This window comes from Pelodiscus sinensis, chromosome 24 (genome assembly GCF_049634645.1).
Source record: "Pelodiscus sinensis isolate JC-2024 chromosome 24, ASM4963464v1, whole genome shotgun sequence".
In the NCBI taxonomy this organism is placed as follows: Eukaryota; Metazoa; Chordata; order Testudines; family Trionychidae; genus Pelodiscus; species Pelodiscus sinensis.
Genome location: NC_134734.1, coordinates 13,464,456 through 13,487,458, shown reverse-complemented (window position 1 = coordinate 13,487,458; position 23,003 = coordinate 13,464,456). Strand labels below are relative to the sequence as shown.

At 62.4% G+C, this 23,003-nt stretch overlaps 1 protein-coding gene across 2 annotated transcripts; it reads left to right on the top strand.

Annotated features, from left to right (window-relative positions):
- Positions 1-5,175: 5,175 nt before the first annotated feature.
- On the top strand, positions 5,176-14,466 carry TOMM40L (translocase of outer mitochondrial membrane 40 like). Of its 2 annotated transcripts, XM_075906934.1 has the most exons (10): positions 5,941-6,011; positions 6,782-6,849; positions 7,062-7,191; positions 7,441-7,533; positions 8,968-9,069; positions 11,056-11,161; positions 11,592-11,714; positions 12,097-12,173; positions 12,260-12,362; positions 13,780-14,466. In XM_075906934.1, exons 3-10 carry the CDS (start codon positions 7,114-7,116, stop codon positions 13,917-13,919), a joined length of 822 nt encoding a protein of 273 aa, XP_075763049.1. In that variant the 5' UTR covers positions 5,941-6,011; positions 6,782-6,849; positions 7,062-7,113; the 3' UTR covers positions 13,920-14,466. The 2 variants fall into 2 exon arrangements, with proteins under 2 accessions (XP_006115255.2, XP_075763049.1); XM_006115193.3 differs by lacking the exon at positions 7,062-7,191 and having other exon boundaries at positions 5,176-6,011.
- The last annotated feature ends 8,537 nt before the right edge of the window (positions 14,467-23,003 follow it).

The window sequence follows — 23,003 nt, the reverse complement described above, 5'->3', positions numbered from 1 at the left end:
TGTGGGGCCAGCCCGCACTACCCACCCATTGGTCCCATGGCTGGGGGCCTCGCTGCTGGGCTGGGGAGGGGAATGTGCTGATATGGGGCTGTACAATTGCTACCTGGCAAATCCCTGGTAAACAGGCCGAGGCTAAAGGTTGCATCGTGGGCTGAGCTGGCCAGAGCTGGGGTTCGCAGCAGTGCACCGTGCACAAGGCCATCGGGATAAACACCATTGTCACCAGGCAGTGGCTAGGGACTGCAGGGTGGTCCTGCGATGGGCACTGCAGCAGCATGCTCTGTCCCTTTAAAGGGCAGTGGCACCTGGGGCCAGTGGCCACTGTCCCACTTAATCCCCCATTTAGGGCAATGTGTGTTTGGGGGAGTGGCTGGGGAACGGGCCAAGGGGGTTAGAACCTGGCTGTGGAGTGACCCTAGGAGAAGGGAGCCTCCAGGAAGCATGGCTGCAGCCTTGGTGTGGGCAGAACTGGGGCAGCAGAGGGACTGTGGAAACCTGGCGCCCCGGAAGGGTTTATGCTGGGAGAGGGCGGGCAAAGGAGGTGGTATCTATAGACTTGAAAAATTGGGCTCCAGCAGGCCTGGGCGGTGGTGACACCATGGCTTGGGGAGGCAAGCCCCCCCCACCCCACTGCCCACCAGAGCCCATGCTGCTCCCGCCCATGTGGCTGTTGGCCCCTGCCCCTTCCCTGCCCCAGGGTAGCGCCCCCAACCACCCCCCGGCCCCAGAGCTCCAGAAAGCCGGTGAGCAGCAGCCCAAGGCACAGAGCTCCAAAGAGTTGGCGGGTGGTGTGGCCCCAGTCTCCCCTGGCCCTGGAGCTCCAGAGAGCTGGCCAGCGGGCATAGCACAGGGCTGGGGCTGCATCACCCGCACCTCTGACCAGCCAGGCCCTCCCTGACCCAAGCCACCTGCCCTAGCCCTGAACGGCCAGAGTGGCCCTAGTGCTGGGAAGACAGGCAGCGCGCACCCCCCCAAACTGTCTGCTCCGGCCTCTGATATCACAACAGCAGGCTGGGGGAGTGGTTCTGGGGGACTCCGGTGGAGCACGGGCGGGGCCAAAGGAAGCAGTTTGGGAAGGCAATGCCTTCTCCTGCCTAGGATACCTACCACCTGTGCTGGCAGGGGAATATGCAGGGAAGGGAGCTGCGAAGGAGAGGCAGGGGAGGAGCAAGGCAGGGGCTTGCCAGGCTGTGCCACAAGGGGCGTGCCGTGGGGTGGCCCCCTCTCCCCTGGCCTTGTCCCTTCCCCCTGAGCTCCGACATGAGGAAAGGTTTCCGCTGCAGGGAGTCAGCGTTGAGCACAGCCCTGGACGTGTCTGACCAAGAGTGAGCTCTGACCTCACCGTAAAATGGAGCAAGTGTCAGGCTTCTGGGCAGGTCACTGCGGGAATCAGGAAGGAATCTCCAACCTGCCCCCGGAGGCAGCACTGTACACCTGGCCAGTGTGCGCAGTGCTGGGGGAGGAATTGGCCATCACGGGGAAGAGCCCCACACGCTGGAGCAGATGGGCTGTCCCAGGAAGCAGAAGGGACAGGCTAATGGGTCCCAGGGCTCTGGGCTGAACTGATGGGACTTGCCACTGTCTCCTGTTCCCCTGTGCCTGGTGGGCCTGGACAGGGCAAGTGACTCAGCCTTGCCTGCCATGCGCCCCACAGGTGTAGCATGAACCCCTGCCCGTGTGGGGGTGCACAGGCCAGACAGCCTGCTGGGGCCTCAATCCAGGAAGGAGCTCAGAACCAGCCTCTCTCCTTGCCCCCCACTAGCATCTCTCACCAGAGCCCATGGGGCCTGCCAGCTCCTAGGGCGACTGGCCACTTGCTATCAGAAAGGGTCCCAGTGCTTGGAAGGGGGAGATAGGGCTGGACCCCCCCAGGGAATGTCTGATTTATCGGGCTGTGGCTGCTGGAGGGTGGGGAGAGCTGGAGCTTTGTTAGCTGCCCTGGAGCCCTGCAGGGAAATGCTGGGGTGTAGGCTGAGGACGGGGGGGGGGGAAACCCTCCTGGCTCCCTGCACCCTGCCAACCCCGGCTCTCCCCCAGAGCTGTCTTGTCTGGGCTAGTCCAGCCCACGCTCACCGCCTGTGAGCCCAGGGGCAGTTCTGAGCTGCAGGGTGAAGGCCAGACTGGTCTAATCTTATCACTCACTGACCGTTAACCTCCAACGTCAGCATGAGTCAACGGTGGGGGGTGGCAAATGGCCCCATGGGACATTCCAGGTTAAGCTGAGCCGTGCGGGGGCCATGCTGTCCTCCGAGGAGCTCAAAGCCTTTCAGCAGCATTTTCTTATCAGTCCCCCTGGGGAAACTGAGGCACGAAGGTGCGGCACAATCTGCCCAAGAGAGCCAGGAGCAGCATTCCCCTTCCTGTGTCTGGCCACTGCACAGAGGCCCCTTTCCTCCCCGGTGCAGTCGGTAGCGAGGGAGAGCAGCTGTAAGGGTTGCCTCTCTCCGACAGAGCTCCTTGGGCAGCAGCAGCAGAAAGTGGCTCTCTGTCTCTCATGTGGCGGGTCCCTGGAGCCGGCCCAGAACTAGGGGCCCTATGGCTTCCCCAGCCTCGGGCCCATGGGGAGACGGGGCTTTGGGGCAGCCAGCAGCGGGGCTAGCAAATCGCTGAGCAGGGCAGCTCTCACTCTCCCATGTGCCAGGGCAGCCCCGAGGGGGAGTGAGCAACCCCCTAGCCAGCGTCGAGGGACTTGGGCTGGGGCAGGGCTCGCTTGGTGTGGGAGCTGGGAGGGAATGGCCTAGTCTGTCAGCCCCTCCCTGTGTAGGGCTGGCTGTGCTTCTGCTGCTGGCCTGGCTTGGCGGGCAGCACTAGGGCGCAGGGAGAGCCCCCCATGCCACTGGCAGACAGCTGCACCGCTGCCAACCCAAAGGTGTTTGAGCTTGTGAAGATCATGTGTTTGAGTGTCTGCCTGGGTTGGGTCCAACGTTGCCAGGACGAGTGGGCACTTTGGGGGGGAGGTGCCCCCCACGCAGATCAGGTGACACCAGTGTGAAGCTGGAGTCACCCTGCTGGTGCTGACACAGCTCCTGGGGGTTCCCCCAGCTGTAAGTGAGAACAGAGGCAGGCCAGGCTCCCGGCCAGGCCCAGAGGACGTGTGTAGACAGCCCCCTGGGAGACCCTCGCTGCAGTGTCTGGTGCTCCTCACAGGGCAGCCTGGGATCCTCTGTGGGGGGCACCATCACGCTCCTCATCCCTTTGCTCCAGCCATTTGTCCAGACTGCTGGAGGGAACGTCCGCTGCGCTCTCGCCTCCATGATGCATCTTCCTTGCTCTGGTTTTAAGGCATTGCCAATGGAAATCATGGGTGGGGGGAAACCTGCAGCTCGCTCCTTGTGTACAGAGGAGTCCCAGTCAAAGAAAGAGAGCGCAGCCGGCCCAGCGAGAGTTCCCCTGGCCTTTAACCCAAGCATTGCCATGGGGACGGGTTTGGCATCCCATACAGAATGTGGCCGCAAACAGCTCTGTTCCATGCTCTGTGTTGGCACAGACCCTCTCCCAGGCCTTTGGGTCAGCGCCACCTTCCAACACAGCCGGGCCTAGCCCACCAAAACGTGGCCCAGACAGGCGTCCCCTAAAGCCCCGAGGTGTCTAGGGCTGAGTTCGGGTTCACCCCGTTTCCCACAGTCCAGCACAAACCAGCCTGATGAGATGCCCCCCCCGCCCCCCAAGGGCCGTGTGGGTGCTCCCCTATCTGGCTGCTACACCCCAAGGGCAGCCCCGGGGCAGCCCTTTGCTAGGCTCCTTCCCCACAGCTGGGAACACACCCAGGACACGAGGCCACAGGCACTAAGAGGGTGCAAGGGGGCAGACCCTGCTGGGCTCCTGGCCCCAAGCCAGTTAATGTGAGGGCAGCGCAGAGATCCTGTCCGGCTCTCTCCCCCTCGACTTAGTCACTGTTTGTTTTACTCTGTTTCCAGGAAAGCCCTGTGTTGACAGCAGGGAGGCAGCTGACAGTGATGCTGGCCAAGGAGGGGGCCCCTCTCCACCTGGGTCACAGGGTGCAGAGGGCTCCTCCTCTTTCAGTGGAATGGGGGCTGGACTCCTCCCACTGGTGGCAGCCAGGCCTCTTTATGCAGGGTGGCAGAGGGAATCAGTAACATGCATGGCCAGGACCTGCAGTGGGAGCACCTAGGCCCTGGGATCGGTGGGTCACGGGAGGGGGTGACTAAAGAGTTGGTGCGGATAGAAAACAGGTCCCCCCCTTTCCCTTGCTGATGTATGTCACCCTACAACCTCCCCTGCACCCCAGTTCATCCACTCGTTCATTCAGCACCCAGCTCCCCAAAATACGGGGCAGGAACCTGCAGCTGCTCAGACCCATTGCTGGGAAGCCCTAACCCCATGGATTCTCTTCTTCCTTGACATCGTTAGCTCATGGTTGGAGGGTATCAGCGACTCCACCAGAGGTTAGAGGTCTAGACCTGGAGGGGCGGGGTGAGGTTCTGTGGCCTGTAATGTGCAGCAGGCCAGACTAGATGGCCACGATGGACCCTTCTGAGCTATGAGACCACCCCAGTGAGTCCTGCAGAGGGTGACCAACTAGCAGAGGTGAAACATCAGGACAGGGGGCCGGGGGTGATCGCCCCCTATATAGGGCAAAGCCTCGACTATCGGGAGCGTCTCTATAAAATAAGGATTTCTGCTTGCCCTAGTCCTGCAGGCTGTCAATGGCACCTGGGCTGAGGGAGTGGGAGGTGGAAGGAGCCCAGAAAGGCTCCCGGACCCCAGGGCCAGGGCGAGAAAGCCAGGGATGTAGAGTGACCTGCAGCCACTTGGGGCAGGAGGACATTGGCTTGGGAGACAGAATGTCCTACAGAAAGTGCAGGGGGACGGGGCTCCCTGGGCTGTGGTTTGCCCAGGCCTCCACCCCCCCTAAACTAAAAATGCTGGGGGCGGGTGAGTGATGTCAGACCCCAGCAGCAAGGAGGAGACGAGAGGAGGGGCCGGTAGCACTGCCCCCCCCCCCCCCCCCGTACAGATGGGGAAACTGAGGCACAGCAGGGCAAAGGGAGCTGTCCAGAGTCGCCCAGGCAGGATACCAGGGCGAGGGGCGCTTGTCAAGGGCTAATCAACCAGGACAGCAGCGGCTCCGCCCCCAGCAGCGCCCCCTGGACCCGCACGGCCCGACCCCTGCCCGGCAGCACGTGGGTGGGCGGCTGGGGGGGGGGGGGCGTGCCCGCTTCCAATATGGCGGCCGGGGCGGTGCCCGCGGCCGTGAAGCCACTTCCTGCAGGGGCGGTGCCCGGGCGCAAGATGGCGGCGCCCAGCCAGCTCGGGGAGAGCGGAGCCCAGCGCAGGGGCTCGGCCGCGTGAGCGCGGGGCAGCAGCGTCCAGAGGCACCGTGCGGGGCGGCCGGGGAGCCCCCCCCCGCCGACCTTCCACTTCTGCCCGGGGACCCCCCCCAATTCCTGCCCGGGGGACCCCTCAGCCCCTGCTCGGGGACCCCCCAGCCCGCACCCCTATGCGCCCTGCACCCAGGGAGACTCCCAGCTAGACTCTGGCCAGGGAGCTGCCTGCAGCCCTTCTGCCCCAGCCTGTCTCCTGCCAGCTACCCCCCGTCCAGGTCCGGCCCCTTCCTCCAGCAACTAGTCTCCCCCCCCCCCCCCCCCCCCCCGCGTTCCCTCTGCCTCCCTGGGCACCCCAGTCCCTGTGGTCCGCCAGCCCCGGTCCTGGGCTCCAAGCTGGGCTGTGGGGCGCTGGCACAAAAGGCTGGGGAGCGTGAGACCCTGCTGTGTGTCATGTGCCTGGGGCCCCATCTTCAGCACCAGGCTCTGCTTGGGGAGCCTGAGGGCACCTGCTGATCCCAGACTCTCTGGGTGTTCCCTCCTCCGACAGGGGGTAGGGATTTGAAGGTGGGTTGGAGGGAGGTTGTACCCCTGCATCCCAGGGCCCGGCCTGAGGTGCCATGGGGAACATGCTGGCGCCCATGCCCGCCTTGCACAGACCTCTGCGCCGGGAGCAGCCGCTTACCAACCCGGGCAGCTTCGATGAGCTCCACCGGAAATGCAAAGGTGGGTCTCAGCCAGTATGCCCGCTAATATTTCATGCCCACGTGCAGAATGAATGTTGTTACACGCATCACTATCGCCTCCGTATTGGTGCACCTAATGAAACTCATTCTGCGCATGGATGATCTGTGGCGGGGGTAGGGTCACGGGGGCTAGAGTATGGGAGGAGGTGGGGGCTCTGGACTGGTGCTGGGCGCCTCACGCCAGCAGTGGCAGCTCCATGTGCTGGGTACCTGAGCCGCTGCGCTGGACTTATTAGGCAGCTGTGCAGTTTAGAGGGAACCTCCTGGGACAGAGACATGCTGAGGGGATTGGAGCATGCTCTTCTACCAGCAGGGGGTGCTGCAAGGACTAGGGCAGGAGCGCTGGCTTTTCGGCAGCTCTGTGCTGCTTCAACCCTGTCCTTTCGTAGCAGGGTGTTGTGGTGCTCTGCTCTCCTGTGTTTCCGGGGTCCTGTTCTGCATGGTGATTGGCAGCGCTTCAAGTGATCAGTTTCTGAATGGGCACCTTTGAATTGTAACTCATGTTAAATGGCTGGGGAAGCCGTGGCCGAAGGGGAGGGAGGAGCGCTCCGGGCTATTTCAGCACAAAGAGCAGTAACGGGTGAGGGAGGATGCGGGGAAAGACTCCAAGGAGTTTTTCCTCCCAAGTTGTTGCCCTTGTTGAGCTCTGCTCCAGCTGTGGGGCCTGGAGCGCAGAGGAGCTGCCTGCCCTGGCTCTGTGGGCATTGTGCTGTGTGTCTAAGTCACTCTCTTTGCCCCGTCTCCTTGTAGAAGTCTTCCCTCAGCAGATGGAAGGGGTAAAGCTGATCATCAACAAAACCCTGAGCAACCACTTCCAGGTCAGTTGCAGCTCTCCTCTCCCACTGATATCCCTGCCGAGGAGCCTCCAAGTCTTAGCTCAGCACCTCTTCCCCTTGTGGGGCGGGCGGGCGCCTTCCAGGGCGTGTCTTGTCCCATCTGCAGGGGCTGGCAGGCAGGGGAGCCTGGGGGGATAGAGATGGCAGATGTGGGCGTGTTCTCTTTCCAAGCTGGGCTCTGTACCCACCAACAGGCTGGGAAACTCCTCCCACTGGCTGGATTGCATCTGGGGTGTCGAGGCGAAGATGCTGCTGGAATCTGGCCCGGGGGTTGGTGTGACGAACAGAGACTTTGTCACCTCCCCCACTCCACTTCTGAACAGTGTAAGAACGCGCCCCCTCTAATGCTTGCTCTGGAGGTGTGGCCCGTGGAGCCTACACATCCCAGGGTGCAGTGCAATCCCTGGATCCCCATGCAGGGCTGGACTTTCTGGGACCTGAAACCTCGGGGAGATAGAAGGGGAGCTGCAGCTGGATGTGGAGAGCACTGTCCACAGTGGCTGGGCTGGAAGGAGCCCTTACAGGTTGCACATAGCATCCCAGCACAGCCTGACTCCCTTGTGTCTGCTCCAGGTCTGTCACACCGTTCACATAAGCACCATCGGCCAGTCCTGCTACCACTTCAACACCACTTATGTGGGAGACCAGCAGTTCAGTCCCACTGAGGTGAGCTGGGACCCAAACATACAGAGGGCTGGGGCTGGCGAGGAGCCAGGCATCTGGGCTTATCTTGCAGCACCAGGATGAATCGGGTCTGAGAGGCCTAGATCTCAGCACCCCACACCTCCCCTTGTTCTCGGGGGGGGGGGGGGTGCAAGGGATCCTCCAGTGTTCTTTGTGGCAGCTGAGCATGCTAGGAAGTCTGCACATGAAATCAGGGGTCTGTGAGTAGAACTCCTTGGTTCTAGTCCCCATCTCTGCAGCAAGTTTGACCCTTCGCTGCCTGAGTGGGCAGAGGGCATATGAAATGTGTCTTTGAATGCTAGTGCCCTGCTCTGGTGCTAGGGAGGCACAGAGCTTGGAGAGGTGCTAGTGGGGCTAAAGGCCTGAGCCTCTTCACAGGGAGCTGAGTGGGTTCCTTGGTAGGCGAGTGAGTTAGCTCCAGGGGAAGATTCCCTCCGCCTGCTGGGTGGGCGTGTCATCTGCCACCAGCAGGCTCTGGGAGCCAGCCCTGCTGCTCACCTCTCATCTGGGTTAGAGTCCCTGGATCCTGCTCATGTGGGCATCTGGCTGGCGCCATCATGCCAGGTGCCTACAGGGAGAGCTGGGCAAACCATAGGAGGGTTTATGGCCAGCAGCAGTGTGCCCCTCCCCCCATTCCCTTCAGGGAGGTCCTCTGGCCACAAGCTGGCTCTGAGCACCCCTCCTTGCCAGAGGGATGTGGCGGAGGGGGAGCACATTACATATGGTGGTGGAGGAGGGCCGGGTGTTGCAGGCCCCCAGCCAAACTGCTTCCAGGGCCTAGTGCTGAATGGGTGTCCAGTCCCTCAGCCAGGGAGAGACCCAGAGGCCCCAGCACCATCAGGTGAGGGAAAGGACCCGGCGTGTCCCTCGTTCTGAACCCTCGCAGTGGGCTTTGGAGCCTGAGTCGGTATTTGAGCACTGAGGATTGGCAGCCACACCCGAGGGGACATGTGTGGGCTGAGGCTCTGGAGGTGGCCTGGGCCATATGAGTCTGCGTGTCGGTCCATGGGGGTCATGTTCCTGAGGCTGCTGGAGGGAAGGTGGGAATGAGGGGTGAGGGTGCGGTTTTGAGACTTAGCCCACCTCAGCTCGCTTCTTTTGTAAGCGCTTAGCTTAGGAGTAGCCACCGGGGGGAGCCAGAGAGCCCAGTCTGTGGGCGCACAGGTGTGGTGAGGGAGGGGCACGCAAGGCATGGGATGGGCCAGCGGGCGGAGGGGTGTGGAGGCCCCCAGCACAGCTAGTGCTCCCAGAGGCCAGGCCGGGACCCGGCACTCTTGCTGCTCTCTGTCCCTGGACAGGAGGGAAGGGTCCTTGGCCTGCTGGGGCTGCTGACTGCACGATCCGTGGGGTGCCTGCAGCTGGCGTCGGGGCTCTCCTGAGGGAACCCATCCCAGTGCTGTGCCCCTTCCCCCGCAGGTTTTCCCCATGCTGGTCGGGGACATCGACACTGGCGGGAACCTCAATGCACAGGTGCTGCACCTGTTAGCGGAACGGATCCGCACCAAGGCGGTCTTCCAGGTGAGGCCTCGCCCTGGGCCTGCAGGGAGGTGGCGGAGGGTGGGCATGGGGCAGGGAATGTGGGGGGAATGGTGTATGGGAGTGGCATGGGGAAGCAGGACAGGGTGTGGGAAGAATGGAGGGCTGGGTGTGTGTGTGTGTGTGTGGGGAGTGGGTGGAAAGGGGGGCAATGGGGGGGAGGTGGCATCCCTGGAGCGGCTGTATGTGTGTGAGGAAGTGGGAGAAATGGAGAGGCTGGGCATATGTGAGGAGAAGCAGGGGCAGGGTATGGGTGAGGAGGCAGGGTTAGAGTTAGAGGGGGCAGGGCATGGGTGAGGACGTGAGGAGGAAGGGTTAGGGTTAGAGGGGACAGGGAGTGTGGGGAGGTGGGAGAGGCAGGGCATGTGCATGGAGGTGGGCGTGTGTGGGGAGGTGGGGTGGATAGGGCGTGTGTGGGAAGGTGGGGTGGAAAGGGCGTGTGCGAGGAGGTGCGGTGGATAGGGCGTGTGTGAGGAGGTGGGGTGGAAAGGGCGTGTGTGAGGAGGTGGGGTGGAAAGGGCGTGTGTGAGGAGGTGGGGTGGAAAGGGCGTGTGTGGGGAGGTGGGGTGGAAAGGGCGTGTGTGGGGAGGTGGGGTGGAAAGGGCGTGTGTGGGAAGGTGGGGAGGATAGAGCGTGTGTGAGGAGGTGGGGTGGATAGAGCGTGTGTGAGGAGGTGGGGTGGATAGAGCCTGTGTGAGGAGGTGGGGTGGATAGAGCGTGTGTGAGGAGGTGCGGTGGATAGGGCGTGTGTGGGAAGGTGGGGTGGAAAGGGCGTGTGCGAGGAGGTGTGGTGGATAGGGCGTGTGCGAGGAGGTGCGGTGGATAGGGCGTGTGTGAGGAGGTGGGGTGGAAAGGGCGTGTGTGAGGAGGTGGGGTGGAAAGGGCGTGTGCGAGGAGGTGGGGTGGAAAGGGCGTGTGCGAGGAGGTGCGGTGGATAGGGCGTGTGCGAGGAGGTGCGGTGGATAGGGCGTGTGCGAGGAGGTGCGGTGGATAGGGCGTGTGCGAGGAGGTGCGGTGGAAAGGGCGTGTGCGAGGAGGTGGGGTGGAAAGGGCGTGTGTGAGGAGGTGGGGTGGAAAGGGCGTGTGTGAGGAGGTGGGGTGGAAAGGGCGTGTGTGAGGAGGTGGGGTGGAAAGGGCGTGTGTGAGGAGGTGGGGTGGAAAGGGCGTGTGTGAGGAGGTGGGGTGGAAAGGGCGTGTGTGGGGAGGTGGGGTGGAAAGGGCGTGTGTGGGGAGGTGGGGTGGAAAGGGCGTGTGTGAGGAGGTGGGGTGGATAGGGCGTGTGCGAGGAGGTGGGGTGGATAGGGCGTGTGCGAGGAGGTGGGGTGGAAAGGGCGTGTGCGAGGAGGTGGGGTGGATAGGGCGTGTGCGGGGAGGTGGGGTGGATAGGGCGTGTGCGGGGAGGTGGGGTGGAAAGGGCGTGTGTGGGGAGGTGGGGTGGATAGGGCGTGTGCGAGGAGGTGGGGTGGATAGGGCGTGTGCGAGGAGGTGGGGTGGAAAGGGCGTGTGCGAGGAGGTGGGGTGGATAGGGCGTGTGCGGGGAGGTGGGGTGGAAAGGGCGTGTGTGGGGAGGTGGGGTGGAAAGGGCGTGTGTGGGGAGGTGGGGTGGAAAGGGCGTGTGCGGGGAGGTGGGGTGGAAAGGGCGTGTGTGGGGAGGTGGGGTGGAAAGGGCGTGTGCGAGGAGGTGGGGTGGAAAGGGCGTGTGCGGGGAGGTGGGGTGGAAAGGGCGTGTGCGGGGAGGTGGGGTGGATAGGGCGTGTGCGGGAAGGTGGGGTGGATAGGGCGTGTGCGGGGAGGTGGGGGTGGGAGGAAAGGGGGTTGGTGCTGGGCAGGGGACACAGGAGTGGGGTGTGCAGCAGGACTAGTGTGAGGTGAGGCTTTGACTCGGGAGCATGGGGCAGGGGATGCGACTGGAGGGGGGGTGGGCCTGGTGTGCCGGGCCCCCAGCCGAGCCCCTGTCTTTCCCTGCAGACGCAACAGGCCCGGTTCGTGACATGGCAGTTCGACGGGGAGCTCCGTGGTGACGACTTCACAGCCACACTGACACTGGGCAACCCTGACGTGCTCAGCCAATCAGGTGAGCCCGGCCCGTTGGCCCTGTTTTCCTGCCTCACTTCCTGTCCTCAACTTTCCAGCCACTGGCTTCTTCCACTCCCTTCCCACCAGAGCCCTGCGGCCCAGGGCTTGGCACCAAGCGGCCCCCTGGGCATGGCCATCCTGGTGCCCAGCTCTGCAGCCCCAAGGCATCAGGCTCTGCTGTGTGCTGATGGGCCCATCCCACCCCAGCTACGTTAGAGGGGGAGGGCGGCATGGGCTAGTGTGCAGAGCTGGGGGAGGGCGGGAGTCTGGCACCAAGTTGCTGTGACCTGGGCCGGTGCCCCCTCCCCCCCCCCCCCCACTTGGTGCTTCAGTTTCCCTTCGACTGGCTGCGGGAGGCGGGGCTGGTGCCCATGCGGTGCTGGCGGCTGTCGCGGGGTCCGTTGCTGACGGTCTCCCTCTCCCTGCAGTCATCGTGGTGGCGCATTTCCTGCAGAGTGTGACCTCGCGGCTGGTGCTGGGCGGGGAGATGGTGTATCACCGTCGCCCGGGCGAGGAGGGCGCCATCGTCACCCTGGCAGGGAAGTACACGGGTATGAGCCCAGCTGGGTCAGTGCTCCAGCCCTGCCTGCTGCCTGTGCTGGAACCGAGCCGTGGGGCCTGGGAAGAGCGGGAGGCTGGGGTTGGTGGGGCAGGCCGCTGCAGGCCCAGAGCACGGAAATGTTGTGGGATGGCCTGACTGGAACGCCTGCTTAAAGATCCGGGTGTGGGAGACATCGTGGGGGATGGGTGGGCTGCAGATTGGGGCGGGGGCAGGGCTGGGGGGAGGCACAGCCCTGGGATAGCAAGGGGCTGTGGGCCAGCCCAGAGGAGCATGCATCACAGGTGAAGCCTGTACTGTGCCTACCTGAGCTGTCCCCTCCTTGCCAGGTAGTTCTCAGCCCTTCCCCAGCCTCACTCCCTCTGTCTCTGCAGCTCTCAAGTGGGTGGCGACGCTGAATGTTGGTTATGGCGGGGCCCATGCCAGCTACTACCACAAGGCTAACGAGCAGGTGAGCCAGCCATCCCCCCTGGGGGCTGCCCCCAGCATCCAGGGCAGCCACAGGGTGTTTTTCACCCTTCGCTTCCTCCCCTGCAGGTGCAGGTCGGGGTAGAGTTTGAGGCCAACACCCGATTACAGGACACGAGCTTTGCCTTTGGCTACCAGCTCAGCCTGGCCCCCGCCAACATGGTCTTCCGAGGTGAGTGTGGAGCCGGGCCAGACCCTGCTGGGGCAGGGGGTTGCCCAGGGCTTTGCCAGTCTCACCCAGGGGGCAGGGTCTTCTCCCGGGCCATTGGACCCACAATCTCCCTGCCCTTGCAACACCAAATGATCCCCCAGCACGTCTGAGGATGTTTATATCTGGGATCTTCCCAGCTCTGCTCACGGCTTTAGGCCTCTGATCCCCCCTGCCCATTTGCGGAGAGCTGGCCTGGGCCTGGAGCCCTTCCCACACCTGCTCTCCCCTCGCTTCCCTGTGCTGTGCAGGAACACGCCAGTTTCTCTGTCCAGCTCCCACTGCTATCCGGGCGCTTTGCAGCAGGGAGCATGGAAGCAGCATCCACAGCTATCACAGCACCGACCTAGCTCCCTGAGCTACAGGGGAATCGCCTCATTCATGAGCAGTATAGGGCCTGTGGCACACAGCAATGGTGTTTGCATCCCATCCAGTAGGGGGCTGTTCAGCCCACCTGTTCGTTATGCTTATGGCTGTATTTTTAGTGGAAAGGGCTAGACCAGCCAGCCCCCGCTACTCTGGGCTAGACTGGAACCAGCATCCCTTGGAAGGGAAAGGCCCCATATCCTCCATGTCAGTCCCTTCACCTTTGGGCTGGCACCGCCTAGAGGAGAGAGGCTCCATTCCTGAGCCAGCATGGCTTTCTCCCGCAGGATGCCTGAGGCGGGGCTTGCTCCTGCCTCTGCAGCTTGTTCCCCTTCTGCAAGGACGGGGCATCGTTCTGTGTGCAGATGCTGGTCTGACTGCGGGGGCAGGGATGGCAGCCAGCGTGTCCCTGTGACTTGGCCCTGGGATTGGCCAGGGGCAGCAGCTGGTTGGGGCTCAGCCGTGCCCTGGGAGAGCTCTCTGAGTGTGCTGGAGCTGCTCTTTTCTCCCCCCCGCCATGCCCAGGTCCTTGCACCTGGGCTGCTGATTCCTGCTCCATCATCAGCTTCTCTAGCCTGGGGCCCCGATCCTCAGCCCTCCTAGTTCAGCAGCAGGACTGGGGAGGAGCAGCTGGCAACCTGGTCCCCCAGGCTCAGGCAGACGGCATGCTGGGGGCCTGCTCTGGGCCCCAGGCTGAGAGCATGGCCCCAAGACACTTGCTGTGCAGTCGGGGCTCCCAGCAACCTCCCCTTGTCCCAGGGGGACATGCCAGGAGTGCTGGGTACCGAGGGGGACGACGCCCATCACAGAGGGCCACAGTCTCTGGGAGCGGGGCCAGGAGCAGCGCTGCCTTAGGGTTGGGAGGTGAAGCAGCAGGACCTGGAGCCTGGAACCTAATCGGGGCTTCTCCAGCTGGGAATGGGGTGGGAGGGAGGTCTTGAGGTTGGGAGGCTGGGCTGCAGGACATGGTCTCCGTGCTCCCCCGGCTCAATGGCTTCTGTCCCTTCCCCCGCAGGCTTCCTGGACAGCAACTGGTGTGTGGGGGGCATCCTAGAGAAGAAGCTGCCGCCCCTGCCCGTCACCCTGGCCCTGGGTGCCTTCCTCAACCACTGGAAGAACCGCTTCCACTGCGGCTTCAGCGTCATTGTGGGCTGAGGGATCAGTGCCCTTGGGGCTCCCTGCTCTCGCCCCGGTGGGTGGGAGCACGGCAGAGCCTGGCGCCAGGTGCATTCTGACTGGTTTGTTTTGTGAGAGCAGGATCCCGGCCGTGGGCGTGAGACGGGGCCGCTCGCCACCACCTGCGGGGGCCTGCCCGCTGCCTTCCTGCCTCAGGGAGCCTTTGTGCCATGCAGCCAGCGCCCTGCTGGGACCGGTCTGCAGCCAGTCCCTCTCCAGGGTGGCTGCTGTTGTGTCCAGGGGAGTGTCTGATACCCCTCCCCCTACAAGCTCCTTCTCTGCACGTGGCCGAGCTGGGGAGGGGATGTCTTGGTGCTCAGCCATGGGCATCTCCCTCTCCTCCCTGTGCAGCGGGACGTGGTGCTGGCTGAGTGCCCCCAGGCTTGGGGTGCAGGTGCTGTATCTGCACCTGCTTTGTGCCCTGGGCAGGGGGCCCTGTGTTGTGGGGGAGGGGGACTCGGGGCTGCCACTTTGTTTGATGCCACATGTTTGGTGGCTTGGAACCCGATTAAAGTGTTTGGATTGACAGGCAGCTCCAGTCAGTGGCTGGGGGGTTGGACTCGGATACTGGCTCTCCCCCTCCCCCCCTCCTGCTTGGGTCAGAGGGTAGGACTTGCTCTGCCCATCTGGCCCCTGGTCCTGCATCCGCTGGGGGTTGGCTGGGCTGGATGTTCCCTGAGATCTTGCCTCCTCGAGGGAGCTCCATAGGGCTGTTGAGAACCTGGGCTGGGAGCTCTCTGCTCCTATAGGATTGGGGAAGTTTCAGGGGGGAAAATACAGATGGGAGGGACTCTTGGGGGACCTTCTCCATGCCCTGGTCTGCCCCATTGCTGAGGATGTTGTTGCACAAAGACCCTTTCAAAGTACCAGGGACTCTCCCTGAGCGGTGAGCAGAATGGGGTCTTGGACCCACAGCAGGCTGGGCTGAGCCCACCCCTAGAGGGCAGTAGCGCTACTGAGCTCCAGCCCATACAAGATATCTCTGAGCTGGGGCCACACAGTTCTCCTAGGCTGGCAGGGGCCTCTGCTCTCTCCCCCTGAACGTGGCTGCTGCACCCACCTTGATCACAGTGCCAGGAAAAGGGGCTTGAGTCCCTGCAGGGTCTGCCCTCAGCCCCCTTGCCAAGGGTAGGGCTGGGGGCACTGGGATGTGCCCTGCCCAGAGGAGGGAACCTAAACAAGTGAGGTGACTTCCCAGAGAGCTGGCACAGCCAGGCAAGCGGGGGGGAGGATGGTGGTACCTGGGGATGGGGCCAACATGCTTGTGTGGAACTGGGCAGGATGAAGGCGCTCATCTCACACAGGTTGCAGCTGGCATTTCTCTGGCGAGGGCCTAGAATGCCCCCTCTGCCTACACATGCTGGCTGCAGCCCCCCCGGGAGGGGGCATGCGTGCAAGGAGGTGTCTTTCCCCAGCTCACTGGACGTGCCTGTTGATTTTGTCCAAAGCCCACCCTGGCTGTGGCTACCACGCTGCCCTCCTTTCCTGCTCGCTCGATTTCTGCGCCTTCCAGCCTCCTCCATGGGGGCACCACCCAACCTATGGCCCCCAGTGAACAGCTGCACTGGAGCCCACCGCTGCTTAGGGCCTGTTGAACCCACTCGTAGTATGTTGGGGTTGTAAATCCGCCCCCCCCCCCCCGGCCTGGGCCAGGTGGGATCTCTGCCCCTCCCCCCAACTCCCAAGCTGGGCACACCACTTGTGGGGCAGAGGGCCCAGGCCCAGGGCTGATCTGTGAGGGCCCTGGGCTGGATTGGAAAGCTCCTGTAAGACATCCTGGGTAAGAAGCCAGTTGTCCCCATGGGCGGTGGAGGGGTTCCCCAGGTGCAGCCCTTCCTGGCCTCCCAAATCCTGCACCACTGGTGTAACCCTCACACCTGCAGCTGGTCCCCAAAGTGCTGCCAGGTTGCTGGGCCAGGAGCGGGGAGCCTCCCTTCACTGATCCTGGTGGGGGAAGGTCGAGTGGGGAATGTTGCGACCTGTGACTCTTACAGGCTGTTGTTGATCTTCCCTGGCCTGCATGGTCCTGGCCCTTCCCCTGCAGCTGGCTTAAGTCCCCTTAATCTGGCTTGCTGCTCCCCCCTCTGGCAGTCCTGGGGGCTCAGGGCTGCCTACTTTTGCCCGGTTCCCGCAGGGATGCTCAATGCAACTGTCTGGTGAGCTAATCTGCATGGTCACAAATAATTTGCATGGAATAAATTTCAGCTTGTCACGTGTGGGTGGCTACAGGGCTGGGGAGGGTTTGGAACCCTGCAGAATGGAGCCCTTGGTGGATCTGTGGGGCCAGCCCTGGTTAATACTCACATGGCTCCACTGGGATGGGGCAGCTCTCCATGGCCAGGGCAGCTGTTGGCTTCTCCGCGTAGTGTGGCTGTCTGCAAAGGGAAGGCGGGAGCTGAGACCCACCCAACTCATCGCATGCTGCGGCCACCAGCCAGCTCTGGGAGAGAAGCCGCTTCAGTCCCTGCTGTGCTGGGCTGGATTTGCACCCAGGACTGTTGGGATGGGCTCTGTGGTACATTAGCAACAGCCTCAGGCCATGTGAGTCCCAGCAGGGCGGTGGCTGGAAAGTAGCAATGGAAATTCCAGCCCGTGGGGAGGCAGTAGGGTCCCCCCCCCCCCGTCCCCTCCAATGACCTGCTAATGCACTGAATGTTCCTGTGTAGCTCCCAGGCCTGTCCCTGCCCTGTCACTGCCACTGTAAGTAGGTTGTTGTCCCCTATGTGGTGTGGCCTGTGGAGGGAAGTGCAGGGCAGGAGGCCCATGGCATACAGCTCAGCTGCAGACCAGGGGGCAGGACTCGGCTGTGGCGCTGTGCGCTTGGGGGATGCTGCTGCTCTTTGGCCCTGGCTGAGCAGAGCTAAACAGGGCAGCTGGACTGTGCCAAAGGGCGGGGTGGGGTGGGGGGCAAGCTGTGTATCTGCTCCTGGCCCTGTGGGGTTGGGAGGGATGATGTATGAACATGCCTGATGCTGGTGTTCATCTCAGGCCTTGGGGTTCTGGGCGGTAGGACACTTGGGTGGGGGTGAAGAGGAGGCAGCCCAGAGAGCAATCCTGGGGAGGCGAGTATGGGCAGAGTTAAGGGGATGTATGTTGTTGTACCTAATGGCTGCAGTGCAGAGGGGGAGAGCTTGGGACTGCCCCCAGGCTATGGCAGCCAGCCAGCGCCAGCACACGCTCCCAGCCAGCCCTACCCCTTCTCCCGTCCTCGCCAACACTCACCTACCCCAGCAGCACCATTGCCACAGCTGCTGCTCTGTGCCCCGTTCAGGGGTATCTGTGTTGACTTTCAGCTGCAGAGAAGGGTCTCGTGCCAATGATTGGCCAGTTAGCTGTTGTCATTAGCATATGGCCCTGCAGGGCCGTGGCAGACGGTTTCCTTCAAGGGCTGAGTTCTTTGCTAATAAGGGAAAATTCCCCGTGGACTTGACTGAAAGCAGAGACGTGAAACCAGGTCTCCCCTGCCCGAACCATCAGGCCGTAGCATCACCAGCGCCAGGGTTCTCACGTCTCTGGAGCCGTTCCACTGTGTATCAATCATTAACTCCTGGGAGAGAGAGAGCATGAGCTTGATGTCATGGCACTCGCCCTGGTTACTACTCGTGTGGCCCTGCCCCGTGGCTCCGCTGGGGGGGGGGCAGCTCTCTATGGCCTTGGCTGGCTTTGTGTCCCAGAGGCACCACCGGGGTTTGAGAGCAGCTGAGCAGGGGTTTGGAGACAGGCACATAAATTCCTTTATGGATCTGGCCCTCGGCACGCGGCTCGGCCCCATCCCTGCAGGAGGAGCAGGGTTGGGGATGTGCATAGGCAGCCGCAGGTGCAGTGTTGTTCATGGCCATGAGGCTCCCTGCAGAAGGCGGGTCTCCCCACGGTTCCCTGCTGCTCTGGTGCCCTGGAATGAACCCTGAGGAGGATTTGTTACCCGAGTCACTTAGCCAGCACCAGGATTCCAGGTGCTCTACAGCGACAGACCCCACCCCTTCCCCAGAAGCGGCTCTGCTGGCTCCCCTCCCCCGACCTGGGCTCGGCCCCCAGAATCTTGCCTTTCATCTTGTTTAGCCCTCCTTGCCCAGATGCCTTTGGAAAGGTGCCACAAGGGAAATGGCTAGAGAAATGGGCTGTCTGGGTCTGCAGGGAGCCTGAAAGCAGAGCGCTGGGGAAGGAGCAAGCTGCCCTGTTCATGGCAAAGTGGTGTTAACTCTGAAACCTAATGATGGCTACCCAAATACCAGCAGTGCTGTAAACGTTCTTTTTGTTCATTCTGGCAGTACTTCGCTCAGAATTCCAAAAATTCCCTCTCCAGGGACCAGCCTCCCTCCCCCCTTCTTTCTCCCAATACTAACCCCTCACCCCTGAGAGACAGGTTGGGGGGGGGGAGGTTGTCTCCCATGTTTCCAGTCAAACACCCCCCTACTTTGTGTGACCTGTGGCTGCTACACTGGCGTTGCCCCAGTGTGTGCCAGAGCCAGCAGCCCTACAGCAGAGTGCTCTGGTCCTTGGATGTTTCCCTGCAAAGGAGCACTAGTGACCAGCAGGGGGCAGAGCTTTGCTGTGCTCCCATGCCTGTAGAGCAGGGCCTGGCTCCTGGGGACCCTGGGGTGTGGCAGATGCTAGGGCTGGGACCTCACTGATAGGCCTCTGTGGGGCTGGGAGAGACTCGGGCCCCAGCTGATTGGGACCCAGTTAAATTTCTTATGAGTTAGCTCATGGGACTGGACTAGCACCCTCCTGGTGATGAGTGAGTGGGGGTCAGGGGTGAACATGTTCCCTCAAGGCCTGCAGTGCATCTCCCAGCTCCACTCGCTGGAGAGGCCTGGAGACCTCAGACGAGGGTGCGGAAACCAACAGGGAAGCCCCAGCTTCCATCTGGGGCCAGTGCCTGCAGCCTAGCCTGGCAGCCTCACCCCAAGGCAGCCGCCCATGGGGCGGGAAGGGGTGGGATGTGAGGCTCCAGCCTGGGGGAGAAGGTTCCAGGCCCCATATCCCAATGCCTGTGGGTTGGCAGGAAAATGGCTGAACCCATGTGAGGGGGCAGTGGCCAGGAAGGTTGGTGCCTCTGTGCTCAGGCTGACAAGGAGCCAGCTCTCTGCGGCCAGTACTCACTGGTGACATAGCAGGCACAACAAACAGCGCCACGAGTCAGCAGGCTTGCACACACTGCACGGGGACATGCACCACGCACAGACACCACACATGGTCATGTGACACACGGACACAGGCATCCAACACATCTGGCACAGAGGGACGCTGTATGCACCCAGATTTGCGACACAAACGGCGCGCACACACCGCTCACTGCAGAGAGACCCAGACACAATCCCCGCAGCAGGCGCTGGCACATCGACACACAACACACGCGCCCAGGAGAGTCATCGGAACAGGGACATGAACTCTTCGCTCCACCTGTGCACCCAGCCCACCAGGCGCCGGCCTCACTGGTGCTCCCTGGCCCAACGACTCTCTAACAAATTATGCAGCGGCACAATGTGGAGAGGTGAGTTTGGGTGCACACTGAGTGCCTTCGTTAACACCCTTCTCCCCACCAGGCTGGTCCATGCCCCAGGTGAGCCTTCGGCTTTAAGGGAGGTGCTGCCTCCCCCCGGTTGTCACTGACCCCCAGGGAGCAGTGTGACAGCCAACAGCCAGGCTGCCCTGGGATCTAGGTGGCTCCCGCAAGTGGAAGGTGAAATATGAGGAAGGGAGGAGTTTTGGAGGTTCAAGGGGGGGGGGGTGGGCATTGCAGATTGGATTAGCTGGACCTGGTTGGTGAGATCATGGCAAATTGCCAGATGGCTTCAGGTCGACTGACACAGCGCTTTTCCGAGAGTCAGCTAGTCAGCTGAAAAATTCACCCCTCTCTGACGAACACAAACAGATGTTGACACACGAGCACATCCTGATATTGACAGCTGCATGCGCACATCCTGATACTCGCACACCCTGACACTGACACACCCAGCCACTAGCACCCCCTGACACTGACACACCCAGCCACTAGCACACCTAAGAGACTAGTTGACTATCCGATAAGCAGAAGCTTATTGGCTAGTCGACTAGTGATGCGACTAGTCACTGCCTCCCCCCTTGTTGCCTTTATCAGGGCTTCCACTTTTGAACCGCAGCAAGAGTTCAAGGGCGCCTCCACCTTTATAGACCAATCAAATAGCCCATGGAAATCCCACTGACTATTTGATTAGTTAATGAATTTAAATTTAACATCCCTAAGCACACACACACACACACACACCCTGCCACTGACACATACACCCTGCCCCACACACACCCTGCCACTGACACACCCAGCCCCACACACACCCTGCCACTGAAACACCCAGCCACACACACACTCTTCCACTGACACATACACCCTGCCACTGACACACCCTGCCACTGACACACCCAGTCACACACACACCCTGCCACTGCTACACAACCGCTAGTACACTCTGCCACTGACACACCCAACCACTAGCAGACACACAGATACCCCACACCTCCCCACTTTGTCATACATACACTTCCATCACCACACACCAACACACCCTACCATTACCACACCTTGCACTGAGGCCACTAGCACACACAGACACTTCCCCATTCTCACAGACACCCCCTGCCACTAACACCCCTCACACACACACTCTGCCACTAGCATATACCCCCTCCCTAACAGACACATGCCTGCTGACAAAGACACACACGCTGCCACACCTCACACCTGCTGTGCACATGAACAGACTCATGCGGACCCCTACTGTTGGTCACTCCCCGGCCATGTGCCCCATCACCCACCTGCACAGCCTCCTGCCTGCTCACAGGCGACCAGGCCAACGCCCTGTCCCCAGTCAATGCCCAGCCTGCATCAGGCCCCTGGCTGAGCTAGCAGGGCTGGCTCCATGTGTCAGGCAGCAGCACTGGCTCCCTCCAGCAAGGGCTACGCCCCAGTGGGAGGGTGTGGGGGTGGGGGTGTAAACACAGGTTTGACGGCCCCATGGCCAGGGACCCAGAGCTTGTCCCCACGGGCACCTGTTGGGCAAGCCACAGCTGTGCACACAGGTGGGGAGGGTGCATCCCAGGGTAGCAGAGGGAGCCAAACCAATGGCTGCTGCCAGCCCGCCCCCCCGGTGGGAGCTGGGCTCCGCTCCAGGCAGCATGACTGTGCCCTGGGGAGACGCTGCCACGTGCAGCCGGCCCGTGCCCAGGACGGGAGGGAGCAGGGCATGGCAGGGGAGAGGCCCAGGGCCTGCAGCAGTGCCGGTCCCCACAGCTACACACCGCCCCTCGCCCATGGTCCCCACTACCCCAGTTGGGCACTACTTAGGCTCCCTTCTTGCCCCTCCGGCTGGCTCAAGAGCTGCCCATGGGCAGCACACACCAGGCTGTGCCTCGGGCTCCCTTCCCATGTGGCCCAAGGTCTGGGACCAGCAACTGGCTGCACCTTAGCAGGGAGCAGTGACCAAGGCCAGAGCCAGTGGGGGCAGGAAGGCTGCTGGGGGGGAACCAAGTGGCACTAACAGATCAGCTGGGCCAGGGAGCCTCGACTCCTGGGTTTTCCTCCCAGTCTCTGCGGGTGCCCTTAGGGTTAGGCAGAGCCTGTCCCTGTGCCTCAGTTTCCTCTGTGTATAATGGGGAGAGCAGCCCTACCCTTGCACTGAGAGGGGGGTGAATGAAGTGTGTCGGGGCAGGTCAAATTTTCAATGTCTGGCCCACCTGTGGCAGGAGTGACACACACACATGCACACACACACACACCTCGCAAGAGTCACACACACACACACACACCTCGCAGGAGTCACATACACACACCCCCAGCAGGCACCACGTTTGCACCCAGTCACTGCCCCAGAGAAGTGGCTGCCAGCTGTAGCTGGGCCCTGGGAGCAAGGGGAGAGGGTTGCCCCCTCCATTAGAGACACGAGGGAAATGCATAAATAAATTAGGCTTTAATTTGGCCCCTCAAGTGTGCTAGTGTCAGACACGTCTCCACCCCAGCAGCCCAGGCCTTCAGGAGCCCCCAGGCACAGCTGAGGGGGCTATGAGGGGCGAGCTGGTGTGGGCATAGCCCAAAGCTGGGGGCTATGCTAAGGTGCGGGCCAGGCCCATGGCCAAGGGACGGGAAAGTGCTTAGGGCAGGGGGGACACCTTCTCCATGCCTGGTGAAGGGGGGGTATGGAGCCCCCTCCCCCACTCTGCACTAGGGTTGTCCACGGCCGCAGCAGGGTGAGGGGGATGGGCAGGCAGGACACTCGGGTGGGTTCTGTACCCACTGGCTCTGGCACCGGCCTTCGCTGCCGGCCTCTCAATCCCAGCTCCAGCCCTCAAACTAACACCCTCCCTCTGCCCAGGGCCACTCCGCCACCACCGGGCAGGAGGGGCCCGGTCAGGAAGCCCCTGCCCACCCCGAAAAGGCAGCCGGGAGTCTCCTTGGCCCCTGGCCAGGTCTCTCTTGGCCACGGCGGCAGCACTTCTAGGCTCATGATAGAAAGAGCCATGGTCCTGGGAGCAGAACTCGGCTGAGGAACCAACAGCCAGAGGCCTACGTCTCAGCATTCCTGTGTCCCTATTTGGAAGGGCCAAGCCTGTGGCAGCCAGGAGTTGGGGGGGGCCCTGATCCTTTAGGCAGGACCATGTGGCAGGCCTCGAATTAAGGGCAGGGCTCACAGGGGCACACCCCTTGCTAGAGGGTACGTGGGTGCGTGGCAGGGCCAAGGAGCAAATCCCATTTGGGGGAAGCCCTGTCCCGGGTGGGGCAGAGCTGAGGGACAGGCCCCACACTGGGGTGGGGTCAGGGCTGAGTGGAGTATTCCCTGGGGGATGGGGCAGAGCTGAGGGTCGGGCCCTGCATGGGGGGAGAGGCCCTGTGTTGAACGGGTCGGTTCTGTAGGGCGTGGGACACAGTGCTGGTGTGGGGCAGGGCTAGAGTTGCCAACTGTCTAATCTCACACATCCAGATATCCTTATCCCCCTTCCCTCAGTCCCCACTCTCCCCCACGCTCACTGGGATGGGCAGGGGTTGGGGTGCGGGCTCTGGGCTGGGGCCCAAGGGTTCAGAGTGTGGGAGGA

Excerpts from the sequence above, each read along its gene's own strand:
- TOMM40L (XM_006115193.3), top strand. The coding sequence starts at position 5,906 with ATGGGGAACATGCTGGCGCCCATGCCCGCCTTGCACAGACCTCTGCGC. Across the intron at positions 6,012-6,781 it reads GCTCCACCGGAAATGCAAAG|AAGTCTTCCCTCAGCAGATG; the intron begins GTGGGTCTCAGC and ends GTCTCCTTGTAG. Across the intron at positions 7,534-8,967 it reads AGCAGTTCAGTCCCACTGAG|GTTTTCCCCATGCTGGTCGG; the intron begins GTGAGCTGGGAC and ends CTTCCCCCGCAG.